Here is a 25092-nt window from a genome sequence, read left to right on the forward strand (position 1 = left end):
CAATCCACTAATGTGTCAATTAGACCCAACTTCTTGCGATGTTCTATACAAAACAGAGCAAATGTTGAGGTTGTTTTGTACAAAACTAGCCATTTTTGGGGTTGTTTTTGCAGAAAGTTCGATCCAATTGACCCAAGTAGTGGATGGGTCCATTTTTTACTCCAAATGATGTTATTTTCAACCCAACTGTTTTTAGAGTGGAGCGATCATTTAAATTTTTGGTCAGACAATATTGCACAAATTGCGTTTATTATATTACACTTCCGTGTAAAGGTGGGTGTAATCATTAGTTCATCCTCTTGGGTGGGGGCAGATGCATTTCATTGCTTGGTGGTAGAAGCTGTTTTTGAACCTCTTGGTTCTAGCCTTAAATGTTCTCTGGGGTTTTCCAGAGCGAAGGGAGGAGAAAAGTGAGTGGAGTGTCCGGAGTGGGACATCTACAGACATCAGGTTAGTTTAGACCCTGTTACTCCCCCACCCAGAACCGCCACTTCTTGGCATCTGCATATGACAGCAGCACATATCTTATCAACCAGTCAATGCAGTTAAGCTCTGACCAATAGAAACATGCTGGCCCTAAACTCTGCTGGTTGCATTCAATGTGAAAGTTTGATCCTCGTGCGATAAGTTACCCTCACATTAGCTTCAATCATGCAAATTTCCATTGACTTGGCCTGGCTTTTAATTATTTTCCCATTGATCTCCTGCACAAGTCAACATGCAGGTCAGTGCACAAGATTCACGAGTGCTGTTGCTCTTGTTTGGCTCTCATGCAGTCAGAGCAATGACACACACGTGCAACGCATTAGCCTGTGCTTTTACAAGCCTATTCGCGTAAAAATGAGCTCGATAACAAAAAATCATGCAGACATCATCAGCCGTCAAAAACACAAAACATGTTGGGAGTGACTCCGATTTTAAATTTCATTCAACTTTGCTGCATTCGTATTTTTATATTTCCATTACATACCCCAAAAAAAAAAAAAAAACTACCGGTATAAGAATATTTCTAATTAGACTTTAATTGGAAAATACATCAAATTTGTGCAAAAAGTAAATGTGTGAAATGTTTGCATATTACAACAGGAAGTCACAAATGTGAAAAATCGCCGAAAACGTTAGACCAGACCCAACGTACGTAAATCCATAACCACCGCAAATATGAAATAACAATAAAATAATAATCACAATCGTCAAGTATATGTGAGCTTTACCCTTAAATCTGTCACTCTTTGTCAACATTACTAGGATGGAGCACGGAGACAGAGGGATGGGTGCCTCACACCTTCGTTATGAGGAGCAGGAAGGTGAGTGGGATATTTCCAATAAACACATTCTATGTTTCTTAATCATTGGAAGTTGTGAACAGGCTCAAAATGAACACGGAAACGGATGTGTGTGATGGGTAATTCAATCAGTGGGTTAACACTTGAGCAAAAAGTGGAATGAAAAATTTCTCATCTGCCAATGTTAATGCAAAAGGCAACTACTGGCATTCACTGTGATACAGTTTTTAAGCCATCACAGAAAGTCAGATTGAAATGGGAGTCGCTATAAATCAGATGAAAACATTTTCTTCTATGAGATACAGTCCATGATAGCGGTGGTGATTGATTGATTTACAATGTAGACAGCTATTTACTTTACATAAAATGCAGCACGCTCATTTAATCACAGTCAACAGAGCCTAGAGTGCTGTCGTTTTTTTGTTTTTTTTAATTGTATTGATGAAGAACAGAGGAAAATGTCTGGATTTATGAGTTTATTTTGATTTTCTTTAGTAAAACGTTTCAAAATATTTTCATTGTTTCAAGACGTGAGGCGGACCTTTGTTCATTTAGATAATTCAGTGTTTGCTTGATATTTTAATTTTATTTTGCAATCTACGATATATCTATGCATAGTGTACTGGTTTATGTTTGTTGCTTTTAGTAGGCCTACAGGGATGTGCAACTCCGGTACTCGAGGGCTGCTATCCTGCAGGTTTTAGATATTTCCCTCCTCCAACACACCTGATTCAAATGATTAGGTTCGTTATCAGGCTTCGGCTGAGCTTGCTGATGAGCTGATCGTTTGAATCAGGTGTTTTGGAGGAGGGAAACATCTAAAAAAAAATGCAGCATGGCAGCCCTCGAGGACCGGATTTGGATATCCCTGGTAGATGATATTCAGTATCACACTTGTGGTTCTTTATTGCTTGGAAATCAAAGCCCAGTCCAATCTTGTAGTGTATTTTTGTTGTTGTTGTCTTAAGTTATTATATTCATTATAACACCTCAAGGGGAAATTCAACAATGAATGATCAACAATCAATATTATTGGCAGAAATAGAGGGCACCATAATCCAATTTTTCCTCAGGCCCGAAGGAGGCGTGGGCTGACTGGTTACGTCCTTAGCGTGTATGTTTTCTACGCACTGCAAGAGGTTGATGGAAAAATGTTTCTCAAAATGTTTCCGACCTGGCATATGCTAATGCGTGTTCTGATCATCTTTTCCAGCAGATCATCAGTCCATCTACATCGGTGTACCTGTTCCTCGAGGGTATCGGCGTAAGCGCAGGCGAAGGCGTTCTAGTCATGACAACAGCAACTCGGACAGAGACAGACGCTACAGCCACCACAGACAGCACCAGCCCGACCAGTATCGAGACATCGACATGGAGGAAGGACTCATGGATTCACATGACCAAAGTCTCCAAGACATGAACCGCACAAGTAAGTTAGTGGGCGCAGAATCTAAGACCACTGTCAATCAGGTTGGTAAACTGCTTGTGTGTGCGTGGGAGTGTGCGTAGGTGTATATCAGAAGGAACTTAACCACCTAGTTGGTATGGATTTGGTCATGGTAATCGTTGATTTTGTTCGCCATTTTTTAATTCTCGTCTTTTGTTCCTGTAATTCTGTACTTATTTGTAATTGTCCTTACCGGTTGATAAAAAATTTTTAAAAAGCGTAACAAGTTGAATAAGCCCTGGTTTGCTGTCAGCAGCGCACATCAATACTATTGATCACTGATGACATTAGAAGACAACAGGCGTACAGTAATTACATCCGCCTATATGTTCACATATAGCATGTTAGCCTATAGCGCCAATGGTGAAGTCATGTTAGCCCTCATCCATACAACAGAACACTAACTGGATTGTACTGTGCGTTCAGGGGTACATGATTGAAGATCCATAAAGCTGTAGTAATTTGTCACCCATGTGTGCTTTAATTCTGCAGTCCTTGCTATTTGTGCAGAAGATTCAACACTGGCCATGATTTCAAGGGATAAAGAATTGATGATTGATGAGTTTTCTCCATTCTAGACTCATGAAAATTCCATTTCATTTCCATCCTGTTTGCATAAATGATCATTATGTTTCACTTGCCTGACATCCTTGTGGGGATCATAGGTTCAGTTTTCACCCAATTGCGTCGGAATGGGAGTGCTCTGAGACTGACTGGCAACCTATCCCAGGCGTAGTCCGCCTTTCACCTGAAGTCAGCTGGGATAAGCATCAGCTCCCCTGCAGGCGGAGTACTAAAGCAGATAAATGGATGGATAGCACAAAATGCTGCGATCTCACGTGCCGTCATGCAGCTTCTATGACGTATGCTTTTATTCTAAAATATGTGGTACCTTTAGTGATTGCACTGTGTTTTCAGTCATAGAATCGGAGCAACACATAGAACCTGGTCGTAATGCAAAACAGTCTTTGAGGTGGTCATTAATGTCTTGTTGATTGACGGGAAAAAGGGAAGAAGCAGTGGCTATTTGTCACGGTGGTAATAATAGTTTCTTCTTTCCTCTTCCAGGGCCAAATAATAGCGTTTGGATCAGAACTAAATTGGACACCTCTGGCATATGGCTTAACTTTTTCATTAAGATCCATTAATTAGCCATCCATCCATCCATTCATTTTCTGCTATTTAAACCTTAGGGCCATGGATGAGCTGAAGTCTATCCCAGCTAACTTCGGGCAAGCCTCTCAATTACAGGGTACATACTGACAAAACAACCTTCACACTCATATTTACACTTATGGGGAATTTTGAGTCTTCGGTTCACATGCATTCAATATTCAATATGAAGATGGGAGGAAACTATAGTACAGACAAAACTCATGCAAGCATGGGCATAATATGTAAATTCAGGACGCAGAAACTTTGACTGTGAGTTTTCCACAAAAATGAAAGGAAATTAAGGGTTATTTTTCTTTCTTTTTTTTTTTTTTTAAGAGGAAGTCGACGCAAACATTTTTTTTTCAAGAATTTGTTCTACGCAAGCCCACTAGTTGAAACAGGGCATTCTGATAAATATTGCGTTTGTGGAATAAGTGTTAATCAACTTGTTTTCAACCATCTCTGGGGGCGGCCATTTTGTTTTCTGTCGACTGAAAATGACATCACAACTGCTCACAGCAACCAATTACGACTCAGATTCAGAAAAAAGTTCAGCCGTGATTGGTCGTTGTGAGCAGTTGTGATGTCATTTTCAGTCAATAGCAGACAAAATGGCCGCCCCTAGAGATGACTAAAAACGGGTGGATTAACTCTTATTCCACAAACGCAATATTTATCAGAATGCCGTGTTTCAACTAGTGGGCCTGCTGGGAACATATTCTTGAAAAAAATGTATTTGGGTTGACTTCCGCTTTAATGCATGTTTAAAAAAAAAAAACTGTGAGGAAGGGATCCTTGCTTGGCCCGGTTTCTCAAACATCTCAAACAAGCAGTTTGGCTGATAATGTCTTTTTCCCTGACCTGTTTTGTTTTCCATTAAGTGTCCCCAGCAGCTGAGCGGCTACGCTACATCCTGAGTGAGGATGATGACATGCCTACACCCACACTCTTCACTGAAATGGACACTCTGCAGCGTGAAGGGGATGAATTGGAGTGGAAAGAGTCTGCAAGGTGGATGCTCTCACTCGTTAATGCTACATATTTATTGTGCATCAATCTGCAAACTCCAATTTCAATGAAGTCAAAACGTGGCACAAAATATATATCAAAAACAGAATACAATGATTTACAAACCCTTCAGGAAACAAGTAATTGTAATTTGTGCATTTGTATTATTATTATCAAAAACATTGCAGCTATAATGTATGAACGAGAATGGCAGTGAAGTACGTTCAGTAAAATGGCGTCCTGACTCCTGTGGCAATATCCATGGTATTACATGCATTAAACCACTAGAGGGCAGAATATGCATGTACAACGTGACTACTGGGAAGCACATGAAAAGCATTGTGCAGGAAGTTAACCCATTAAAGCCTGAGGCCCCTCGTGAGACATTTCTCTAAAACCTACGGTCGTCTTTGGAGTCACCCTTGAAAAGCTGACATTTTCAAAGAAATTCAAAACCCTACAAAATAATCAACTACTGCAGCAGATAGAAACATAATTCCAAAAGAATTTGAGGGCTTAGACGTGGATTTCACACAGGCCCACATTTATTAATCGACTGTGCCATCATTACTCCTCGAAAAAATTCCAGATATCCTCCAACAACTCATGACACCGTCACATGTATATTCAGATGCATTTCATTGGCTAAGAGACCGAGGATTGGATTAAAAAAAGAAAATGATGTATACACTCTCCCGGCTTTAAAGGGAGAAACACGCAACAGAACTCCCGGCTTTAGTGGTAGAAACGGGCTTGTGCGTTCCCGCCTTTAATTGGTTAATGAAGGCGGCTCCGTAGAAGAGAACATGTAGTGTCTTTTTAAAAGAACCCAAAACAACACGTTCAGTCGGTACTTGACCCGGTTATGGACTAATAGAGGGTTGGATGAAAATCCACTTCCATCCTTGCTTTTTCCATCCTTTTAAAAAGACTTCTCATTCTCCCTCTGTCCCTCCACAAAATGGCCGTCCGACGGAATGCCCAGCTCTGTAAATAGGTGTAGCTGATAAGAAACTCTAAGCATGACCTTGACTTTTCAAGTCTGAAAATTAAGGAGTCAAAAGCACAACAATGTGGTCTATATGAACGAGATGGTAAAAGCTGGCTTTGCACGGAAGAAAAAATCTCGGCTGAGCAGACATGCAGGGACGAGAAACTGACAGTAACTCTAAAATAGTTCTAACCATGTCTTAATGCAGTGTTTTTCAAACTCGGTGCCATGTGTGAGATATTGTCAGGTGTGCCGTGGGAAATTATCTCATTTGTGTGCCTGTGCGGTCTAGTGCCTGGCAGCGTAATCATGTCTTTACTACGTTGTAGTACTCTTCCATACCAGCAGCAGCAGCACTAGCAGGTAGCTAATTGTCTTTGTTTAGAGACAAGCAAACTAGTGACGCATGTTTATCCAAACAGGCCCATGTTTCACACTGAGTAAGTATCAATATGAAACATTATAAAATACATTTTTCTTCGTGTTTATTTAATTCCTATTCAAGACGTTATAATATAACGTCATTCTTCAATGTTAAAAAATGCATATATAAACAATATAACATTTATATTGTTAAAATAAGATTTATTTTCTTCACAATTTCAGCTGGTGGTGTGCCACAGGATTTTTTTCAATGAAATAAATGTGCCCTGACTCAAAAAAGTTTGAAAAACACTGTCTTAATGAATAACACTAGTTTATGTAATCTACAAAGAGGCTGGGCATTTTACTAAAAATGGAACCTCCGTTATTCATCATCCGTCTGCAGCGTGGGTACCCTTCCGTCATCCGTCATTCGCCTTTTTGACTGTTGACTGGGGTGAATAGTAGACAGGTCCGCCTCTGATTTTAAACTGGCTTCCATCAGCGGTTCCGACTGCAAACTTCAATAGCTGTTGTTTATTTAATTCTAATTTATTTATGGGATATGAACAACATGTCAACAGCATATTGGACCAGTAAGGCTCGCAGTAGACTGTTTTTTCAGAAATTCAGCTGAGGATCCGCTCACCCTATTTCACATTCACAGTGCGCCACGTCCAGAAGTCTTAAGTCCACACCATCAGCTATGTCTCATTGTGCTCAGCATTTTGTGATTTATTCGGTGTATTTGCTGTCTGCTTTCAGATGGGTCAAGTTTGAGGAGAAAGTAGAGGAGGGGGGCGAGAGGTGGAGCAAACCGCACGTGTCCACGCTGTCTTTGCACAGTCTGTTTGAGCTCAGGACGTGTCTTCAGACAGGAACCATTCTTTTGGACCTGGATGGCTATTCTTTGCCCCAAATAGTTGGTGAGCTTTTCATCACTCGCATGGCGTCGGCCAGGAATTGTATCATTTGATTTGAATTTACTGGGCATATGCAGTCATAGCTTACTAAAGCGGGATTTCAAAGTATGTCTGTCAAAAGTGACCAACACGGCTAACAGCACAGTCAGCAAGCATTGGTGGGGGACTTTTAGCTCTGGTGCTCAAAGCTATTGGTAACCTGACATTGAAAGAGATTCAAACAACATATTTCACATTAATTCCCAAATATAAAACTGCTTTGATAAATGGCTATGTCGGTAAAACAATGAAAACATGCAAATATTCTTTCGTGCAAAGATTTGTAATTTTGGTTTCAGACCATTTTTTAAATTTGGCAGCGACTTTGTGTTGAAGTTTGTGAGAGTAAGAACTATTTCCTTAAAGCTATCCTATTTCTACCTTAAAATGTCAAATAAAGTTGGGCTGCAGGAGCAAGAGGGTTGCAAGACCCCCCCTTCAAACAAACTGGCTTCCTCAAATCAAATTTGATCACGCTTCCTTAACTGGCTGTCTGCCGGCCTCAGTTCCGGGTTGATCTACTGCCTGCAGTTAGACTTTCCCCCCAGCGTACACCAAAACACCGTTTCGTATAGAATTGAGCCTCTTGGTAGCCATATTTCCCTTTAATTAACACGGAGGCAGGCTCAGCTGGAAACTTTGCGGAAGCACGGAAGCTTCTCAACTCAACTCAACTCAACTCCACTCTATTTATGAAGGACATTTTCAATGCTGTTCTTTTCCAACTTTTAGCCTGTCATTAGAAATGCTTCTCAGCCACACACGTGCACAAAATCCTAATGGCGTCCCATTAAGAACTCCCAGGCCGGGTCATTTGACTAGGCCAGTCATGATGCCTCAAACATCCATGGAGGCCCCTGAGATTCTGTCAAATAAAAAGACAGGTTTAATTTTTAAAAAGTATATTTAATATTGTAAGCCCCAGTAATAGAATGCAGTTTGAGCACCGAAATAAAGGAAAAAATACGAATGTGTAGCCTACTTAAATAACCGTTTGTTAAAAATGTAATACACATGAAAAGCAAATAGCATTTGTACCTGAATAAAGTTCAAAGACAAACAGCTCTCAAAGATTAAATTGAAATGTATTTTACAACTGTAAATGCTAAATACAACTCAACACTACAATACACTGATTGTTTTGCTTACCAATCGAGAGAGAGAGACGCATTACACTCACACGGGGCTCATTATCATTTTGACACATTTTACATTTAATTACACATTTAAGAATGTTTTGTGGTGCGTTGACAACGATTTCATCTTGTAGTTGTTTTATGATCCATGTTGGCCTTCTTTTCAACAATGGACTACAAAGTGTACAGGCCAGGTAATTGAGTATTGTGCACGGGACACCACAAACTGCAATCTATGTGTGGACATGTCAGAGGCAGGAGGAGGAGGGCAGTCGCGTGGACTGGTGCGGGCAAGGACATAAAGCTTTCTTGGACTCAGGGACATTTATTTATTGTTTGTCCAACAACTCGGGTGTAGAGGCAGCTGAAAACCAATTGATTTGCTCTGCTGCGCTCTACACCCCATCAAAGCAGTGAAAGCATTTTATTAAGACATGCATTCCATGGAAATCCTGATTAAAAATATGGCACGGCATGCTGACACGTGCAGTACTAGCCCAATGCCACCCACGCAGGCTCAAACAGAAGCTGCAAACACAGTTGTACTGAATGTAGTAATCAATAGATACATCGATTAGCAGCTCAGTGTAACATGGATCCGCATTTATAATTTCAGCTTCACAAACCGCAATTTCCCATGAACCACTTACAAGTGACTTTGAAGTGGGATTTGCATGGAACTAGCAATAAATCCTTTTCGCTGGAGTCATGGCTATTACAGTTTTTCAGATTAGAATTGAATTTCTCAAAAGTAATTCTTCAATGTTCACATCGTGTCACTTGTGAACATCAAAAAAGCAGTTTCTTATTCCCCTGAACATGTTATAAATGTTTTGGCCCATCCGTGCAAATGATTATGTCCAATTCCTGACTGTTTTGAGCATTATCAACTGCTTATGCACTGTTCTCAAAATGTATGACACTGGGTCTCAGTTGAATTGTCTCACACCCAACAATATTGGTATTAGTTCATTACATGTTTCTTTTATATGCAAGCTGTGTGCCAGCTAGTGGGATGATAGTAATGATGATGAAAATATTATGCATGCAAGCATTCAATTAGGGGTAGGAGATATGAATTTTAAAAAATCTCGGTAGTTTTTTCAAAAAACTTTATAACAATAATTTGACGATATTCTACAAAAAAATTAGTAAATCTGCATTTGCTTCAAAGAACAATTTTGGTAGCATTTTTGAACATTAGCTCTTGTTTATATTTTAAATTGCTTCATACATGTTCTGCGGTCACCACAACAATATTGTACTTCAATATTTAAACAATGAAGAACTTCTTCCAGGGCCTTGCTATTGAATTGCGGCGCTGAGACGCGACACTCGTGCATACGTGAAACAATGTTGTGTTCCCTTGGCTGCAATCACAGAGTCACGTAACCAAATCCTGCCCACTGAGTCGCAGAATAAAGGTCGTTTATCACTTCCCCCTCCATTGCCGCCTACACAGTAAATTTCATAGAGTACATTTTCCCCTAAAAAGACTATATTTGGTCCCAGTCTAAACAGAGTAAAATTTACACTTGGAAGAGAATAATATTCAGAGTAAATTTTACACAGAAAAAACATTTGGGGAGTTATTTACTTAAAAAAGAAAAAAATACAAACGACACATTAGGAGCGCAATGGTTCAGGTGGTAGGGTGGCCGTCTCCCAACCTGAAGTTTGTTGGTACGTTCCTCAACCTTTGTGTGACCTTTTTTAATAAACTAATACAATACAAGTATAATTGACTCAAAAACTTTTTGTGAAATTTACCTTGAATTTCTGAGTGGAAAAACTTTAGTTTTTTTTCAAGTGAATAACCCTCCAAATGTTTTTCTGCGTAAAATTGACTCTGAATATTATCCTCTTCCAATTGTAATTTTACTCTGTTTGGAGTCGGACCAAATATAGCCTTTTTAGAGTAAAATGTACTCTACGAAATTTACTGTGTATGCACGCTGATTCGCCGAATGAGGATTTCATCACTTACTCCTACTTTGCAACCATCAATGGACTCGGTCGTCTTTTCTTTTCAAATATAAATACTCAAGAAAGTAAAATTGCACATCGCGAAAGTAATATTGACAATAATATCGATGATAATGTATATCGCCCACCCCTACATTCAATTAATTGATTTCTACAAAGATTTAGAGCACATGTGTTAAATTCAAGACCCGGGGGCCACATCTGGTCTGCCACATTATCTTGTGTAGCTCGCCAAGGCAAATCATGTGCGTCGACTTCATACTTCTTGCTAGAATACCCAATTTTGCAAATTGTCTTTTTGACTTTTAATTGACTTTTAATAAGACTGAGATATTACAATGATTCTTTTTGTTTCCAAACTTCTTTTAAAATAAATAGAAAATTAATGGAACAAACCTTTTTTTTTACTGGCTTCTGTTTTGTTTTTGGGTTCACAGTCATAATGGCCATCCAAGGGAAACCATAACTACGATGTGGCCAGTGACAAAAATGAGTTTGACCCTACTGATTTAGAGGGTTTAATACCCAATGTTGTCATAGTTATGACTGAAATTCAATGCCACTTGTTCACAGAGCTCAGAATCTGTCTTCCCGTGCCTTGATCTAATTCACCAGAATTGCGTTATACCAGCAATCTACCTACTGCAGTGGACTTAGACGCGGTCCAGCAGGCGTATAGTTTTAAAAAACAAGCGCATGTCAAAGGTCACAGCCTGAGTATGCCGGAACCGGAGGCATGCTGGCTATCGGGAATTTCAGGAAAAAATATTGATTTTCCCGAATGGCCACTCTATTTATGGGCCAGTCGAACTGCGTGACAGCGGCCCCCCACGGCAGCTACACCCCCATTGCCGATTCAATTTCATAGTTTGACGTCCGACGTACAACGCCCGCTCTGCCAAGTCGACGATTACCTCTAGGCGCTTGACGGCCGGCGGCCGCACCGCTACCTCCCCCGACAGTGGAAGAAGATTTCCCTGGCCAAATTTTGGTCCCGATACGTGCCTGGCAGGAACGCCCATCTTGGCAAAGAATGGTCTGCCCAATTCCCAAACAGACACAGTGAGGCCTGCGCTTGCATGAAGACCAGAGTACGCCGGCATTGTGCCTTCTACAAAAATCGAGCCCTATACTGTATGTGAAAAATACTAGTAGAACTGCACTTAGATATCTTTAATGCGTACATGTACTACATCTTTAGTAATGTGGTATTGTGCATGTTCATTCCATGAAGAAGTTGAAATTTTATTGGGTTCTGAACTTCTGGGTCGGAACTCTAAATCTAATTCAAAACTAGTCTTTATTCTGTATTATACACAGTGGTGGAGCTGGTTTAACAAGATAATATAATTTATTTTGCAAATGTATCCCTTATGAGCTCTGCTCACAGTAGACCAACATTTAATTCACTTATTCATTCATCTATGCTGAAAAGGAATTTAATGCTTGTGAGATACAAAGGTTTTTTGGGCTGTATCGAGAGGGACACACACTTTATTGTCTGGCCTCAAAGTTGAACTGTCTGACACAGGGCGCTACATCAACTTAACTTAAACTAATTTAAATTTAAGTGACCTTAAATTGGCTGTCATGGCTTAATTTCAACTTTGATATCATATATTTCACATTTATATGTGAATATTTATCTTCTTGTTAGTAGATGAGCCTCCACATGTGCTTGCGTGGGCGAATAAAGAGCATGCCTGTTTTTGCACGTTGCAAAAAAGTAAATCAGGCCCTAAAATGTTTAGCCATGTCTGTTCTTTTAGATGACATCATTGAGAGACAGATAGAGGAAGGCTTGATCACGCCCGAGCTGCGAGAAAAGATCACATTTGTTCTGCTGAGGAAACATCGACACCAGACCAAGAAGCCAATCCATCGCTCTCTAGCTGACATTGGGAAGTCTAGTTCATCCACCTGTGAGTATGGCAGTTAATGCTTGACTGAAAAATAAGGCCGTATTGCTATGGAAATTAAATGCACACAAAAAATATCTTCATATACTCTTCATATACTTAGGACGAGCGAAACGTGTCGCTCTGGGATTGTTTTCTCATTTCCTCGAGTGATGTGATGTGAACGAACTCCTGACTATTATCATTCAAACATGTCTTCATTCAGAAATGAAGACATGTTTGAATAGTAGTCCATAGTGAATCTATTACTGTTTGACGACTGATTAGTTATTAATTTCCCACATGGTATCCAGGGTGCAAGCTGCTAGACGTGCCATCGAGCATCAAATTGGACTTTTTTTTTCTGTGTGTCTCTTGCCTGTCAGCTCGTCCAGTCGGGCCCAGGGGGGCACCTGGCCCGGTGCCGGTGGCCAACTACAATCGATCCACAGAGGACCTCCGAATCAAGCAACAGTCTGGCAGCTATGGCCGCCTGCGTGAGTGTCCACTTATTCCTCAATTCTCAATGATCTGCTGCAATTTTCAAAATGTAAATAAATACAGTGAACCATTTCTCAATTGCAGTTCATCTTTCGCCTTCCTCGTCATATCGCAGACTTTAAGCAATCTTTTTTATCGATCTTTTTTATGGGTTTTTACTCATTTAATTCAATTCAATTCTATAACGGAAGTGGGCACTTAATAAGCACACACACGCACACATTCCAAAAACATGTATAATGTTTTATGCTAAAGGAACAGACCAGTCAAAATTCATTTTCCAGCCTTCGATTAGTCAGTATGTACTGTATAAGGAATAAAAGTGCAAAGATCAATGGCATCTGATTTCCTGAAAAAAAGTTTAAGCCGATTGAGTATCAAAACAATGACATAGCCTGCACGCATCTGACCTGTTTTCTGACGCTGAGCCGTGATCGGTCGTTGCCTGAGCCCTGAGTAGTTGTGATGTCATTTTCAGTCGACAGAAGTGACTAAATGGCCGCCCCCAGAGATGGCTAAACATGGGTGGATTAACTCTTATTCCACAAGCGTAATATTTATCAGAATGCCTTGTTTCAACTAGTGGGCCTGCATAACATAGGCTAATCTTGAAAAAAATATGTTCGGGTTGATTTCCCCATTAAAAGAGAATTTATTCGAAATATTTAGCTGATGATTGAGGTTTCATAGGAGTTGTTGTTGTCACCCAGCAGGTCACGCTCAGAGTAGGAGTATGAACGACATTGCAGATACTCCAAGCACAGACCAGGCAAGTCTTCAACCCTGTTAAACTGTGTATGTATACTGTAAAAACTGCAGTCATCACAAATGTTTTTACATGGAAAAAATTGGTGGGGCACAGCCCACCTGGAACACTTTACCAGGAAAATTCCGCCATTAAAAATCTCAAACGCCTTGAAATTAAGGATGGTTACATAAATGAAAAAGGAACTTAACCACTGGTAATATTAAAACTTAACGAGAATAGATCATGCATCCATAACTTTAATAACAAGTCTAAATGAACATGTTGCAACTTCCGGTATGCGTTCTAGCCTCCTTTTCAGTTTGCTGAGGTACGGCTTTACCCGTGATGTGACACATGACGAATCGATTTTGGATTTTCTACCACAGCAAGTCATAACTAAGAATCTCTCCTCTTTATTCTCTGTGGCGTTTTCTTTGACACACTGTCATCGTATAATCTCTTACCACATCCATAAATCTCGTTTTTGGATTTTCTTTTGCTCTCCTGCCTTGGAGCTCCATTTTAAACACCCTTCTATCAATATATCCATTGGCCCTCTTCGTCACATCTTAATCTGGTTTCCCAATTTTTTTGTCTCCAAAACCTCTGACCTGTAATGTCCCTCTCATGTGTTTATTTTAAATCCTGCCTATCCTTGTCCCACCAAGAGAGAATGTCAGCCTCTTCATCTTTTCCAGCCATAAGTCTTTCTCTAGTCTTTTTTTCATTGCCATACATCATTGTTGAACTCATAACACACTCCTGCACCTTTCCCCCTTCTACTCCTTGTAACCTCCACATCACACGTGCAGTAGTCTCTCTTGTCGGGCTGATTTGTATTCCTATTCTTTCCAGCGCATTTCTCCACCGCCCCAGGTTATATTCCACATGCTTCTTTGCTCTCACTACAAATTGCAATGTCACCTGCAAACATCATAGACCACTGGGATTACGACCTTACCTCATCCGTCAGCCTGTCTATCTCTATGACAAACAAGAAGGGGCTCAGGGCCAAGCCACCTTGAAGCCAACTGTAATTCCTACAGTGCACTACTCTACTGTTATACTGCTGCTCTCGTACATATAATGCAGCAGTTGCACATAATTTTCACTCTAGACTTGATCATAGAAGAGGCAGCTGCTACCTTTGTACCTTGTTTCAACACTTTTTCCACATCCCTAAATATATTATTGGCTGGAGCTCTTTCACTGTAAAAAAAAAAAAAACAACCTTCAGAATCTACCCAATAAATGTAGGGTAACAATTTGCAACCACTTTTATTGGATGGATTTTAATCACATATTTTCGGTAAAGAATACCTCAATTCAAAAGATATGAAATACTTAAATGAATTCAGTAAAGTTTACCTCACTCTCCACAACAAAATTAATCATTATAATTGAGGTATACAAACTCATGATTTTTTTGTACTTACACTACTATCAATTAATAATGACTACTCCAAAATAAGAAAAAATATGAGTGAAATGGTGAATGGGCTATTAGTTTACTCATATGGCTGTCCACTGTAACAGTCTTCTCATTCACCTACTGATGACACAGCATCAGGAGAAACTGGGGGATCAGGATCTTGCTTAAGGTTGGGAGTCAACCACTACCTGAGCCATGCGGCACAGATAGGCTGATGCATTGCGTGATCATTTTGCAGTAAATGTAAATGTAACCGGAATTGTGAGGTAAACTTTACTCAATTTCTACAAGTATTTCATAGCTTTTTTAATTAAGGTACTCTTTACCCAAATATATGATTTACATTTACTGGGGGAATCTCAGTTGTTTTCCCAAGTCAACGTGCAGCTGCCAATCAGGAGCCGTGTGGAGGATTGCCGTTGTTGCCTGTGGACGTGCGCAAAGTCTCTCTCCAGCTTTGATGAAGGAGATTGCCTTCTTTGGAGCATGATGGTGTTTGGTGGTACTGATGGCCAAGGCTATGCTCTCAGCAACTGCTTTGAGTACCTGGTCATGGCGCCAACGATAGTGACCGTCGGCCAGGGACTTTGGGCAACTGCTGAGGAGATGTTCCAAGGAGCCTCTTCCACAGCAAAGGGAGCAGGTGGGTGTCTCGCTCTTCCCCCACACGTGGAGGTTTGCTGGGCTAGGGAGGGCGTCATAGACTGCCACCACAAGGAAGTGGATGCGGTGGAAGTCTGCCTGCATGATGTTTGACCAGGTAACTTGGCGCTGTAAGGCGCTCTCCCATATTGTCCATGCCCCCTGTTGCACCAGCACCCTGCCCACTCGCTTTTCCTGGCTGACTTGGGACTTTGGGAAGTCGCCCAAGCCTGTTCTCCCTGTTGCCACGACACCAACCTTTTGCCGTAGGCGTGACTCGGCCACCTCCACTGCCTTTTCTACTTTCCACTTCCTTGCTGTCCTCACTTCAATCCCATCTGATGACACCTTGCAGTCCCTGGAGTCTCTGTACTGCAGAGCTTCTCTCGTGCGTGCCACCTGGAATTCTTTAGTGAGCCCACTGAAGGGTAGCTGCAGGGTGTGACTTGTCCCATACAGGGCAGCGCTGTTGAGGCTGCAAGGAAGACCCAGCCATCTCCATCTAGTTGCTTATCTTCCTTTCAAAGGACTCCACCGTTGTTACAGGGACTGCATTCACGAGGAAATGCCACAGGACTCTAGGAAGGATGGAGTGCTGGTAGATCCAGGGTTTAAGTCCAAGTCCACCTTGGTGAGCCACCCTCCAAGTTCTTCAGTGGACTTCTGGATAGCAGCAGAGTCTTTCAGGCTGGAGTCAAAGAGCTTTCCCAGTCTCTTGACTGGTTGCTCCATAATCAATGGTATTGCCGTTCCTGAGATTGAGAATCGGAATTTGTCCACCACTTTCCCCTTCTTCAGTACCATAGACCTGGACTTAGCGGGCTTGAAACTCATCCTGGCCCAAAGCATGAGCCTCTCCAATCCCTGCAAGATCCACCTGCTCCCTGGGACTGATGTTGTTGTGATGGTAAGGTCATCCATGTAGGCTCTTATGGGGGACTGTCGAACACCTGATCTGGATAGGGGCCCTCTGCATTCCATCTCAGCATCCTTTACCACCATGTTCATCGCCACTGCAAAAACAACAATGGAGATGGTACATCCTATTATTATTCCTTTCTCGAGGCGATGCCAGTCTGAGGTTATAGACCCAGAAGTGACCCTGAGCCTTAAATTATCATAATAATCCAGGATCAGGTCCTTGATCTTGCTGAGAACATGGTGTAGGTGTAGCGCGAGCTCAACTAGTTTGTGTGGGATGGACCCGTAGGCGTTAGTCAGGTCCAACCACAACACAGCAAGGTCTCCTTTGCTTTCATGGGCCTCTCTAATGAGCTGTGTGACTACGCCATTGTGCTCTAGACAGCCGGGAACTCCCGGGATCCTACCCTTCTGCACTGAAGTGTCGTTCTTAAGGAATTCGGTCAGACAAATACTACAATTAAATAGTTAAGTGTAATATTTGTTTTTATTAACAGTAAAACCCTACTCGAATAAAACAGATCATTAAAATTGCAAAAACTTTGAAATTATTTGATATTATGATATAACTGCACTTCATTTCTCAGAATACCTTGTTTTATAAATATCTTTAAAATGACTGCACAAAACATTTTAGACATTTTGTTTGGAGCACACAAGTGAAATACACTGATAATAACGTTATAAATGATTGAAGGCCAGAGCTGGTTGATACATTGGTAATTACAGCAATATACAAAATGAAAACACAGGTGAAAGGAAATATGTCCTCGCTCATTTTGGTGAACCAATTTCCACAACAAATGGAAATCTCAACACAGCCTTCAATTACTGCAGTACTCCAGTCCGTGGTTTCATGAAGGCTACCTCCAATTTCAAACGGCACCTCCAAGTAAGTTTGTGGATTTGTAAACTGTAGTGTAATTTTGTAATATTTTATATTGACGACCATGGCATGTACTATTGAATTGGGCCTCCCTGTGTGTAGTTTGCATGTTCTCTCCGTGCCTGCGTGGGTTTTCTCCGGCTGCTCCGGTTTCCTCCCACATTCCAAAAACATGCATGGTAAGTTGATTGGACACTCTAAATTGCCCCTAGGTGCGATTGTGAGTGCGGATGTTTGTCTCTGTGTGCCCTGCGATTGGCTGGCAACCAGTTCAGGGTGTCCCCCGCCTACTGCCCAAAGACAGCTGGGATAGGCTCCAGCACGCCCCGCGACCCTTGTGAGGATAAGCGGTATAGATAATGGAAGGATGAATGGATGAAATAGTGAACGTTGCTGCCTTAATGACAAAACATTTAAGGAACTGTTGACCATTAGATGCAACCTTACCCTGTAAACTACTTGAATATGTGTTTACTATGTTTCATTTTATTACTTTGAAACTAAGATATATTTTTAAGCTTTCCAACATTAAGGAGACGTTTGTTATGTTTGTCTCTGGACGAAAAGTCTCATTCTCACTGATATGTGATGAAAATAAGTTTCTCTGAATTGCATCAATGCATCGAATTCAATTCCACTTACTGTAATTCAAATTCAATTCAGCATCCTTTGTGGTGGAGTCAATTCAAATTCAAATTATTCCATTGAATTGAATTAAATTCTAACATCGCAATTGCACCTTAATGGGCATGAGATCTATCTGCCTTTAGTTCCTCGTTGTAAAACGGTGGTATACTGTACTGCGAGCATTGGCCCCGCTGAAAGTACCAATACCTTGAAATAAGGCAGGGTATTGGCCCCATACGATACCTGGTATAAGTACTCGCCCATCCCTAGGAAGAATTCCAACACCATCTGAAGCGGCAATAGCACATATGACTAAAGCACATCTGCTACTGGAGATTGAAAAAAATAAAACAAAGCTTATCATTTAACATTTTCTCAGAGCAGAGAAACTGTACCTTTTCATCCCTCACAATGACTCCTTTACAATGTCATAGTATCTATTTTCTGCCTGGAAGCATATCGCTGTAGCATTCATTTTCCACTTTGCTGCTTTGAATTATTGTTGAGATTACCACCTAATATCTCACGGATGTTGAATTGATGCTTCAGAGGGTGTTGAGAGGCAGCTCTGCCTTTCAGTGCCATCACTCTTTAAAGGTGACAATCACCAATAGAAAAAGTGTGCACACACACAACACACGTTTCCGGGGCTCACAGCAATGTGCAGTAAGCCCCCTAACACATGCTTCGACAGATGCAAGGATGTGAAATGCAGAGGTTGAGAATAAGTGCCATTCATACTGGTTGACTGACATGACAACAATAAATTTCAGTAAATACGTGTTTGGAATGACTGAGTGTGCTGGGGTGAATGAATGAATGAATGAATGAATGCATTATTTCAAATGTGTGAAAAGAACAACTAAATGGACAAATGAAGCTAATCTTAAAATAAAATTAGATTGTACGTTTTCGAAAAGGAGTAGGAAGAAGTAAAGCTTATACTCCCCCTCCTTTAATCCTATATGATTTGAGTACTATAGTAATATTAACAATAATAATAATAATAATAATAATTGGTTTGAGATATTTATAGATACATATCCTTATTCCTCTACACGCCAGTACTTATCATACTTCTCATTATAAATTGTCATTGCAAGTTGACATTTAGTAGTAATTATAAATTGTACATATAGAAAACTAACACAACAGTACAAACGTGGGACGGACACTCCTATTGTATTTACAGACCAATAGCGGGTCACATGTGACACCGGCCAAAGGATAGTTTGCTGCATTGTCTGTGTCAATATTGAGCTGGTAAAAAATGGATCATATTGTCCGCGTGCTTGGCCCCCACATGACGCTACAGATTCAGGCTGTGGGTTATTGGCGAGGCGCTCATGTTATTGAGTGTTATTGTGCTGTCCAACCTTTGCCACACCTTTACATCCAAATATACAGGTCAATGTACTTCCCAAATATACTGTAGCACCTGTTCACAAACCTGTATTATTTAGCCACTTCATTCCCAAGCCCAAAATGAAGATAAACTGAAAAAAAATATCAAAATACCCTATCGCCAATACTCCATTAACAGAACTAATACTTTTCAAAGAACAATCGACCAAATCCAACAAATATTTAGGGAGATTTGTTTGGTTCAAATTACACCGTGTTGGGTGGCAGCGGGGTTCTGTAGCTCAAATGGTTCGGTGCTGTGTGTGTGACAAGTAAACATGACTGACATATCTCATCGCATGTTTATATGTGTGTGATCTGTGTCTTTGTGTGTTTTGTAACAAAGCAAAATATCCATGATGAGTGAGTGTAATTTCCCCCTGAGGGATTATAATCAGCCAAATAAATGTTTAGGGTTTTTTTTTATGAATAGGTTGTCGATAACGTTCACACATAACTAAGGTTGCTGATGCAAATTCCATCTTGGTTTTTTTTTTTATATAAGGTAAGGCATGGCACTTTTATTTATCGCAAATTTCATACACAACTCAAATGCTTCACACAAGCAAAGACAAAACACCTGCAAGCATTTACAAACAACTAATTAATAACATTTAAAAGCAAAGCAGCGAAAACAAAAGTATCTTACAAAAATGACTATAATGTTAGTTGACAACATTTGAACACATTAAAATAACATTTTGAAAAACATTTAAAAGTAAAGTAAAGGAATTGAAGTGGGTTTCTAAAATATCTAAAAGAAAAAAAAAATTTAGAAGTGTATGAGAAATAAAGCAAGGTTTTTCAACCTGGATTTAAAAGCATTCGTATAACTCCTGGATTGGCATTGGCAGTGTCTCGTTATGGGGGCACTGACCAGGAATCAAACCTGCACCCCATTTGTATGAAAGGTAATCGCATAACCCAGTACTCTGCTAGTGCCACACATAACTAAGATGTTTTGTAATAAATTAATACATTTTTGAAACACCATTATGGGCGTTTATGTTGTGCTTTCTTAAGGGTGTTTTTTTAAAGAAGAAATTCCAGATAATAAAACATTGTTGACAAAACCTTCTGGAAGAATGTGCATGAGTATGAGAATGAAAATTTGGTGGGAATAAATGGTGAATGACGTCTTACCCTATGCTTTTGCCATCATTAGCTGAAAAACAAATTCATGAAGAAGATCCCCAGAGATGCTGAGGCCTCTAACGTGTTGGTGGGAGAAGTGGATTTCCTCAACAAACCCTTTGTTGCCTTTGTTCGCTTGTCCCAAGCTACAACACTTGGAGGTCTGACTGAGGTGCCTGTGCCCACCAGGTGAAATGGCCCTCATTCTTTAATGTCACGTACCAAATCTTTCCCCCTGCAGATACCTCATATTTGTTTCATCACTGCACAGATTCCTGTTCATTCTCTTGGGACCACAGGGAAAGGCCAAGTCATATAACGAGATAGGCCGAGCCATAGCAACACTGATGGTCGATGATGTAAGTAGTATGAGTTTTAAAATGTTTCTGGCATGCAATATGAAACACTGTATATTGTCCTGTGAGGTGCAATGCTGTGATGTATTGAGTATAACTGAAAGTGATGCTAAGGCTCTGTTTTGTGAAAAATGAATCGATTTTCATTTTAGTTCATCATCATTAGAAAGAATTATTTAATTCATGTGGCGAGGAGAAAGGAATGTTCATCATCTTGAAACTCTGTTAAGAAGGTTGCCAGATGGCAGTCCTAATCCAGTGTGGCTAAACTTTAGAAGGAACTTTGAAAATTTGGTACATTTTCCTTCCTAAAGACAGAATTAAGAATACAATATTACACTATTGTCTAATAATTCCTCAACAGGGGCTTCAAAGTACACTGGAAAAAACGTGTTGAATTTATACAAAATAAAATCACTCAAATCACTTAAAAACATTTTTTTAAAGTGGAAGTCAACTCAAACATATATTTTTGTAAGAATATGTTATATGCAGGCCCACTAGTTGAAACAAGGCATTCTGATAAATATTGCGTTTGTGGAATAAGAGTTAATCCACCCATTTTTAGCCATTTCCGGGGGCGGCCATTTTGTCACTTCTGTCAACTGAAGATAACATCACAGTGACTCAGGGCTCAGGTAACGACCAATCACGGCTCACCTGTTTTCTGAAGCTAAGCCATGATTGGTCGTTATCTGAGCCCTGACACACTGTGATGTCATTTTCAGTTAGTAAGGAATCTGTTCGACATAATGACATTTATTACCTACTGTATGAAAAATGGCAATGAAATTTACAATGAAATGCTGTGAAATCATGGCAAAACCGTAAATAGACAAGCGCTGAAACAACGTAAATTTACAATAATATTTTGTAAACAATTTAACCATTCACAAACATACATTTTAAAGTACGTTTTTGATTAAACTTTTCTTTTTCGTAGAATAACCAGATAAATGTAAAAAAAAGTTGGGCATTTACTAAAAATTGAGCGTCCGTTACTCGTCATCATCCTGCAGTGGCGGTACCCTTCCGTCGTACGGCATTCGCCTTTTTTTCCGGGGGGGAAAAAATAATACTCGTCTATTGGCCGGTCCGCCTCTATTTTTATCGGGCGTCCGTTGGTGTGTACAACTAAACTTTCAAGATCACCCAACACACACACACCGCTGGACAATATTTGAACTGAAATAGTGACTCACTGCACTTTGGAAGCTTGCCTGCTTACTTTGATCTGTCCCCCAAGCAACAGCAACTCACTATTTTCCTCCCCGCGCTTGTCGAAGCCTCGCCGCGAAAAATATACTAATGACGGACTGCAGGCGGATGGCGGACTAAATAAAGCGGTTTCCGTCTATGCTTAATCCGTGTATTTTTTTATTTTTTCCGTCATTCGTCAACAGTCAGCAAAACGTGTGTCCGTCAGTGACGGATAAATGGACCTTCTGTCAGATAGATGCAAAGCCCAGCTCTGTTTATTATACACATTTTAAAACTGCAAAAGGAAAAGCAAAACAACACAGTCAAAATATCAACATTACTGTGTTAAAATAAAATTGTTTATTATTCCATCCACGGTCAGAGTTTCAGGAAATAAACTGTTTTAGTTTCCAAAGTAATACATTTGTTTATCATTACTGTTCAGAAATACTTTAGCAATTGCTGTTAGATTAAGTTTATCAGTTCTGTCTTTGTCCATGTAAAAAATTAAGATAGTGTTCTATCTCATCCCAGTCCTTATGCTTCTTATATAGGACTTGAATGAATGGGCCAGATTCGATATGCAAATTTGCATCAGCCGAAATTGGATGGCCATTGTATAATTGTTGGGCTTTATCCCGCCCATCGGACGGGGTTCTTATGGGGTAGTGGGCTGGCCCGGTCGCTCACTTTCTGCGTGATGATTGGAATATCAGTCTGAGGCGCAACACCTCTTTGACTGACAGTGAAATAAGCAAATCAGCGATCTTGAAGTATAAACCTACACTGAAGCGCTTTAGATGTTTTTCATTATGTTGTTCTGAATTGATCCACAGACTTTACCTATCCCCAGCGAATTTCTTTGTTAAAAACGACTACATTGTGTTTCGTGGTTCTCTTCTGTCACTCTGCGGTTTCTTTGCCCAACGAGCATCGTTAGCTGCGGAGCTTCTCGTTCCATCACTCACACCCACAGCCAGTTACGCAGTAGCTTCATGCAGTAGCTCCACCTGCTAACAACCTGCACATCATGGCAGATAATGTGAATGTTGCCGACCTGATTTTGGCAATGCCATTTCATAGTCTTCCTTCCGAAGAGAAAATTTGAGATAAAGTGTATGTGTGTAGAATGTTTTGATTTTTCTAAGTTGATTCATTTTGAAAACCTCCCATTAATTTCAGTAATCTGCAAAAAAATACGTTTTATCACATCAACGTATATCATACAATAGTAGATACAGTAATTGCAAATTATATTATTACATGGGGGTCGCCTCACCAAACAGGATGCCGACATGTCTTGCCGCCATCTTTCAATTACGGAGACCTGAAGGAGACAATCACCCGATTACAATTTTGCTGGATCAATAACAACAGCATGTGTTACGGATGTAATGTGTACTGACTTCGTTACTTGAGGGGATACTGGAAGCCGTTAGTGAAAACCAATCAGGTGAAGAATGCGGATTCACCTCTGCTGAAGAAATTGGTGGTAGGCTGGCGAAGTGTGGTCTCTGTGAGGCACTGTAGTCTGTGTGTTTCAAAATGCACGCGTTTCCAATTTAGGTAATTGCAGTCTATTGGTTCTACCACTGGATGGCACTAAATTCTACACATTGTCCCTTTAAACAACATGGCAGATCAACTCCTAGGATTTATTTTGTGCTAAAGCTGGGGAAAAGTAACAGTCTTTTTAGCTGCCCTGGTATGGCAAGGTGAGCTGGCTAACTGGAAGTGCTGTCACAAATCAATTTTGGTAATGTGGAACAAACTCTGACACCGGTCCTACAGGGAGTTCATCAGGTTGTTCACAAAACGAAAAAAAAACAAAACAGACATCTTTGATGACATGTTTGAGTAGGTCTAAGTGCAATTTGGTCATCCATACTAGGGCATCGGATACACCACAAACTTTACAGATCCCCCTAGTATCACGGTCAAATGTCATCTCCAAGTTTACAAAGCGCATGTAGACTGGTCGGATGAACTCTCATGTATCTTTCAGGACCCTGCCGAGGGTGTCGAACTGGTCCACTGTTTCACGTTTAGGACGAAAACCACCCTGCTCATACCGAATCGGTGATTCAACTTCCTTACAGACACTCCTTTCCAGCACCCCTGAGTAAACCTTACCAGGGAGGCTAACAAGTGTTGAAATACACCCTGCGCTCCCCCTTCTTCCTATCCAGAGGCACTGTCCTCGATGTCCATGCGATGTTGCAGAGGCATGTCAACCAGGAGAGTCCCTTATCATCCAAAGCCTTTAGGAACTCTTGGCAGATCTCATCCACCCCCGGGGCCCTGCCACAAATCAGCTCTTTAACTACCTCAGTGACCTCTACCCCAGAGATTAGAAGAGCTCAAGGGGGAGCCCAAGCTCTGTGTAGGGGCAAGTGCGACTATGTCTAGTTAAAGTTTCTCAACATTGCCCACCAGCTTGGGCTCCTTTCCTACCAGAGAGCTGAGATGAGCTAGCTTCTGTAGCCGGGGACCGCTAAGGTCCCTGCCTTTGGCCGCCACCCAGCTCTTTGCACCCAACCCTCTCGGCCCCTCTCACAGGTGGTGTGCCCATGTGAAGTGGGACCCACATTGCCTTTTTGGACTGTGATCGGTTGGACGCCATGGGTGGAGGCCTGGCAACCGGGCGCTGCCCATCATGCCCCATCTCCGGGCCTGGCTCCCAAGGGTGGACCCAGTTACCTGAATCAATGATAGAAAAAAAACACTGTAATTAGAATAAAAAAAGGAGGCCTAATTTACCACATAAAATGGTTGTTTTTGGTCATTTTTAACATTTTTATTCTACTAAATCTTAGTAAATGCTTAATGCTATGGCATTATTTGCAGAAAATATTCTTGCAACCAAGCTGCCACACTTTTTTTCTCTAAAATTGATTGAATTTCTTTCCAGTGCAGAAAACAACAGTGAGGTAAAATTGGATGATGTAACCTATGCTAGCTACCTGAAACATAGTATATTCAGATATTCATTTCGAATCAAAACTTTAA

At 40.7% G+C, this 25092-nt stretch overlaps 1 protein-coding gene across 4 annotated transcripts in view; it reads left to right on the forward strand.

Annotated features, from left to right (window-relative positions):
- slc4a5a (solute carrier family 4 member 5a) overlaps positions 1–25092 on the forward strand; it is a 53239-nt gene that overhangs the window by 5139 nt on the left and 23008 nt on the right. For 2 of the 4 annotated variants that reach the window (XM_086029948.1, XM_086029949.1), the window contains exons 2-10: positions 1249–1307; positions 2500–2715; positions 4770–4899; positions 7016–7176; positions 12104–12256; positions 12619–12729; positions 13444–13502; positions 20559–20716; positions 20799–20886. In XM_086029948.1, coding sequence (XP_085886074.1) covers positions 1250–1307; positions 2500–2715; positions 4770–4899; positions 7016–7176; positions 12104–12256; positions 12619–12729; positions 13444–13502; positions 20559–20716; positions 20799–20886 — 1134 coding nt within the window. In that variant the 5' untranslated portion in view covers position 1249. The remainder of the gene's footprint in view (positions 1–1248; positions 1308–2499; positions 2716–4769; positions 4900–7015; positions 7177–12103; positions 12257–12618; positions 12730–13443; positions 13503–20558; positions 20717–20798; positions 20887–25092) is intronic. The other 2 variants (XM_086029950.1, XM_086029951.1) reach the window with 2 other exon arrangements.

Source organism: Filicampus tigris, chromosome 5 (genome assembly GCF_054856515.1).
Source record: "Filicampus tigris isolate MCC_2025a chromosome 5, RoL_Ftig_1.0, whole genome shotgun sequence".
Lineage (NCBI taxonomy): Eukaryota > Metazoa > Chordata > Actinopteri > Syngnathiformes > Syngnathidae > Filicampus > Filicampus tigris.